General features: G+C 40.5%; 1 protein-coding gene across 1 annotated transcript; it reads right to left on the bottom strand.

Annotated features, from left to right (window-relative positions):
- Positions 1–200: 200 nt before the first annotated feature.
- Positions 201–5,172, bottom strand: LOC128238263 (uncharacterized). The gene is made up of 2 exons (XM_052953984.1): positions 4,964–5,172; positions 201–2,067 (listed from the first exon to the last, which is right to left on the bottom strand). Exon 2 carries the CDS (start codon positions 2,055–2,057, stop codon positions 1,044–1,046), a length of 1,014 nt encoding a protein of 337 aa, XP_052809944.1. The 5' UTR covers positions 2,058–2,067; positions 4,964–5,172; the 3' UTR covers positions 201–1,043.
- Between the last annotated feature and the right edge of the window lie 982 nt (positions 5,173–6,154).

The raw sequence follows: 6,154 nt of genomic DNA, 5'->3' as shown, positions 1-6,154 counted from the left end.
AATGGTCATGAATTATAACTCATTGGATGGATGTACTACACTTATCTCTGTTTGTCCGTCCGTCCGTTCATCATATGCTGTTTCTGCTTGTGTTTAATATAATTACGTTGGTTTGATATCATCGCTTGCGTTCTCACTCAACAGAAGAGTTGCAAAAAACGGTTTTCAAAACTTAAATTGTCTTTATATCATTCTTTGTTTCAATTTTTTATTGTCATATTTTTTTAATAAACCATTATTATACTGGATACTTAAAACTGACATGAACAAAGTGTTATATATGCTACTATTTGCAAATAAAGTAAGCCAAACTTGCTACATAGCACAATCTCAGTTCTATTTTGCAATGTCAACCGCAGTGATTTGATGGGAATGAACTCCTGCTTTGGTGTCATTTGACCTGTAAAAGATATAACTATGAATTACTGCACTTTAACAATCATGTCACAAAATCTCGAAATGCCTAAATTAAGGCATTTCAAAATTTTCTGACATTGTTAAAGTGCAGTAATTCATTGTTATTTTATGCTAGATAGTTGGTAGGAGCAACCCCTTTGATGAATCTGAAGAAAAAAATATTTAAGGTTAAATGTCACTAAACTTTGAATTCAAATGATACCAAAGCAGGCGTTCATTCCCATCAAATCACTGTGCCGTCAACTTGTACTGACAGTCAGTTACAACTTTTCAAAGAGTTTCATTTTTGCGAGCGTACACTAAAGCTTCTAAAGGCTCTGAGGGGTGATATGTCGACATTTCCAGTTGTTAGTGTGACGTGGAATTAAAAAAATACGCCAAAGCTGTCAGACGGTGGCAGACGGTTTTTCTTTGATGTTTGGAGATATATATTGTTCTTGATTCACTTTGTGTCTTTGGGCGGAGCAAAACTCATATTATTCAGTGCTTCCAATCTGGAAATGCGTAGTGCATTAACATACACTGTAAGGCAGAACACGTGCATTGTGACGAATCACATACGGCCAAAATGTCAAGTTCCACAAACAGGCAAAACTTACATAATATTCCAATTCTTGACACCGGAGTTACATCATCGATGTTCTTAGGTACGACTTTTTTTTAACTCCTGGTTGGTAAACACATGTTTTCCTGCCCATACTTTTTAATATTTTGGCCATAGATCCACGGCCACGGAAGTTGTTGTTATGGCCTTCCACGTGCTTCACGCGCGGCGGCGACCGCGGGGAGCGAGGTAGTGTCTCACAACTGTGCATTAGCCGATCCATCCGCCCACCTCGGTCTAGAGTAGCGCTTTCTTCTGCTTCCGGTTTGACACGAGGCACTGCTCGAGCGGACAGAGGCATACGCCCATATTGATGCACTAAATTGTTCATCCGTTTACCTTTGTCAAGATCCGCGTTTTCCTCACCTTCTGGTTTCACTCTTGGTGCTGCGCGCGCAGAGAGCGGAAGATGACCGTACTCGTGGACCAGTCGTTGTATCCGCTTTCCTTTATCAAGGTCTGCATTGTCTTCCCCTTCCGTTTTCACCCTCGGGACTGCACGCGCCGACAACGGCAATTTCCCGTACTTGTGAACAAGAGCTTTCATCCGCCCGCCCTTATGAACCGTTGCGGTCCCTTCGGCCTCTGGTTTAACGCGTGGCACTTTGGGAGTAGCTGGTTCCGTTCCATATTTGGTGAGCAGTTTGCACATTCGACCTCCACGACTGACGTTAGCTATTTCCTCGGCCTCAACTTTGATCCTAGCTGGCGCGGTATCTGGCCTGGATGTAGCGACACCGTCTATCAAGCGTTTTATAGTTCCATGTCGCCCGTGCGTCCAGTTGCTCAGAGACTCGCTTGTCGGGCACCGTGGTTCGGGCCTCGGTGACGCGGAGCTTTCGCCATAGAACGCCCAGCTATCGATTGAGCCCCGGTTACGGTTGAAATTTTCCTCTGCATTGCTGCCCTTGATTCGTGGCACGGGAGACTCTGGTCTGTAGTTTCCGTCTAGATCATAACCCGGATACGGCGGTACTGGGGAACACTTCCGGCCCACAACGATAATGTCGTCGTGAAAGATACCCACTGGAGGCATGTTGGCGCCGCTGCAATGTGATAGAAAACCATGTCCGAATTGAATGTAAACAAGTAGTTAATTAATGAATTAATTCATATAATATATATATGTGCTATCAAAGCAACGGACGCAATATGTGAGCTGGACGAGACAGATATTGAATAATTTAGTATTGAGCTCTGGAGTTCCCAATGCCATAAGCAGGATAAATGTCGACACTGCTCTACTGCTAGTTTATAACGCCATGGACATAGCAGGCTGTATCGCTCAGGAAAGAAAAATATTTTTTTTATATTATTACATACATACTAAATTTAAGTTTCCAAAACCGTTCAATCCTTGTGTAGTGAACTTAATATATCCAAGTACATACATGTAGATGCGCAAATAATTTCACAAAAAAACGTTTTAAAGATGTAAAGCGGTATCTGAAATATGTGACGTGACCCCGTCTTATTTAAATGTTTTATATGCAGAAAACATATACACATAAAAACATGTTCTTAGACAACATTTATTTGGTCTTAAAAAATCGTCATTTCATGTCAGGTTTCAGTAATACTTGTATATACGATGCTATTTCTGTAAAAGCTCTGCTAACGTAGATCACAATAGACAATCGAAATCGCGTTGTTCTGACCTCCTTGACACAGAAGCATTTCTATATTCCTTCTAATAATTGTCTAAAACCGCCAGAGTTTACTGAAAAATGTTCATAAGCTCGCATTTGTTTTAGGAACTGACACATTTTTAGTATTTATACTGAACTTGTCATTTGTTTTAGGAACCGACACATTTTTAGTATTATATCTCAATTCCGAAAGCACGTTTTTAAAATGGGACGTATGGTGTTATGCGGTGTAAAATAGTGCGAATTAAAAGACACCGTTTTCTCCCACCTCAGATAAGTTGATCCAATAATTTAACCATGCCCACGGGCGAAGATAAAATGCCCGTATGGAACTCCTTTTTAAAGGTCGCCACATTGTAATTACCTCCCTTGTTGAAGACTGTCGTCTGTAGCGTCTGTTTGAAGCGCATCACGGAAACCTTGTCTTGTGGCAATATTTAGAACGCTAGTTAATCATTTCTCGCTTCAAATATCACCAGAAAACAGTTTTCACGCACCTTTCAAGAAATAATGCTTCACTCTTCTTAGAACTATTTAAAGACCGATTTGACCATTAACATACCCTGAATCACTGCGTGCATATCCATTACAGCCAAGAATTATCGCATATCCATACGCAATTATTTTCACTAAGTACAAAAGAGTTCCAGCAAAAAAATACATTTTTACTGAATTTTGATCTACTGAGGTGGGAGAAAAAGCATCTACTATAGCCGCTCGTGTAAGATCGGTTCATCCCGACCCTCGCGCAGGCTGTTTTGCGAAACCTCGGTAAACCTCGTTTCCGCCAAACACCCTACGCTCGGGTCGGAATGAACCTATCTTACACTCTCGGCCATGGAATCTAAAAATGTTCATAAGCTCGCAACGGTAATGTGAATGTGAAAAGAAGCTGAAAAATCATAAATAAATCTTGGTGAGGAACCGAGGGGAATATATATTTATAGATAAATACGCAGAAAATGGAACTGCGTCGACTTAAAGACCCTTTCTTACGTTTACTACAACAGATAGTCGAATATCTCAGCCAATATCGGGTTTCATTAAAACAACTTTCACTAGCAATAAGCTTGCGAGATGAAAGCAACGTTTATATATCCTATAGCACATACACAAATATCTGCTTATCAGTTATTGTTATGTAACTAGCTTATTGTATTATATTTCATCAATTTTCATCACCTTGTCTAAAGTAATGAGAGTCACATATCGGTTACAATTTCGGGCCACGCAAACGATTTTTTGGATTCGATTTTAATTGCCTGTGGACAGAATTGTAAAACGTTACAAATAAAATCTCACTGGTCGCGCCTACAGCCTTTCTTTCGGTGCCTTTTTTAGACCATGTCATAGAAACGTTATTCTGTAGTGACAATAACTGAATTATTAGCTTATTATTCCTGTTGATTTTTTGGTCCAGATCAAAGCATCACCCTTTTATTTGTATTTGCTTGGGAATTGCCATTTAACAATAAAATGTGTTTTTAAATGTCCAATTCCAAATCTAAATCTGAAAAACAAACGTACTCTTTTTTGAATCATTTATCGCCAATCTCCTCTAAATATCTTTATTTTTTTATCATTGTTACAAAAAAATCCATAATCAGCCACCAAGACTTTATAGATGTGTTTTGATTACATTGGGAATGAAAATTGGTTTCTAAATTTAAGGACTTAAGATCTTACTTTATAAAGCAGTTCTAATATTGGTCAATGTATATAAAATATACTACATCAAAATAATCATTTTCATTCTGATTAAGTTTTTACGAAAGTATCATGCTTTGTAGATAAAGGCTTGACCAATGTTTCAATAGAGGAGTTAGCTAACGTGAGCGAGTTGGTTCCCTGTTGGTAACATTTAGCTAACGTGTGGTTGATTCCCCGCTTGCATCATCATCATCATCATCATCATCATCGCCGCCGCCGCCGCCGCCGCCGTCGTCGTCGTCGTCCTTGTCAACGTCATCGTCCTTGTCAGCGTCATCGTCCTTGTCAACGTCATCATCATCATCATCATCATCATCATCATCATCATCATCATCATCATCATCATCATCATCATCATCATCATCACCACCACCACCACCGCCGCCGTCGTCGTCGTCGTCGTCGTCCTTGTCAACGTCATCGTCCTTGTCAACGTCATCGTCCTTGTCGTCTCATCGTCTTCAGGCTGTTTCATCTTTAAAAACGGTTCCATAATTGTTAAAATACAAATGGAAAAACACGTATTGTATCGTTGTATAAAGACAATATTGAATACGAATATTTTAATTATTTCGTAACTTACCTGTTAGATTCAGTCCATCCTATATAATAACACTTAAAGTGTGGGGAGTGTACAAACAGTATCGATCAGCATGAAACCGTCATTCCCTTCAACTTTAAATCTCTGTGGACAAACACTTCAATTAAATGCTTTTTATCGCTGGCACACACAAACAAGCAATATTGTCAAACTAAAGCGATTAAATCATTTTATTTTATCAGGCCTTTTATATAGACATTTGGCACAGACCCTGTTCTTAATCAATACCTGGCGGTGAACTGTGACAAATACTCGCACACCGCAACAGCAAATCGGCGTCATGTGAACGTTGTAGAAAAGTGATTTTTTAAAGAAGATATACTTCTATGTTCCTGCAAGACATGAAAGACAGAACGATAATAATTACAAAACATATCCATATCAGGTATCTACAATATTGAAAGATATGGAATGTCACATGTGGCGTATTATAATTCCATAACATTTTATTATTATACAGATCAATATTTATAGTTATATATAAGTAATAATAATTGTATGTGCATGAAATATTTTACAGCTATTATTTTTCACCACCTTTCAGAAACCTTTGACGACGTGGACTGAAGTGTCCGACCAACTGGGACTAGTCAGTAGCCGTTGACCGTCTGGACTAAAGTGTCCGATCTACTTGGACTGGTCAGAATCCTTTGTCGACGTGGACTGAAATGTCCGACCTACTGGGACTGGTCAGTAGCCGTCGACGACGTGGACTGAAGTGTCCGACCTACTTGGACTGGTCACTAGCCGTTGACGACGTGGACTGAAATGTCCGATCTACTGGGACTGGTCAGTAGCCGTTGACGACGTGGACTGAAGTGTCCGATCTATTGGGACTGGTCAGTAGCCGTTGACGACTCGGACTGAAGTGTCCGACCAACTGGGAGTGGACAGAAGCCGTTGACGATTCGGACTGAAGTGTCCGACCAACTGGGACTGCTCACTAGCCGTTTACGACGTGGACTGAAGTTTCCAACCTACTGGGACTAGACAGAAGCCGTTGACGACTCGGACTGAAGTGTCCGAACTACTGAGACTACACAGAAGACGTTGACGATTCGGACTGAAGTGTCCGACCTACTGGGGCTACACCGAAGCCGTTGACGACTCGGACTGAAGTGTCTGACCAACTGGGTCTGCACAGAAGACGTTGACGATTCGGACTGAAGTGTC

Source organism: Mya arenaria, chromosome 6 (genome assembly GCF_026914265.1).
Source record: "Mya arenaria isolate MELC-2E11 chromosome 6, ASM2691426v1".
In the NCBI taxonomy this organism is placed as follows: domain Eukaryota; kingdom Metazoa; phylum Mollusca; class Bivalvia; order Myida; family Myidae; genus Mya; species Mya arenaria.
The sequence above is the reverse complement of the archived record's forward strand: the minus strand, read 5'-3'. Positions and strand labels throughout refer to the sequence as shown.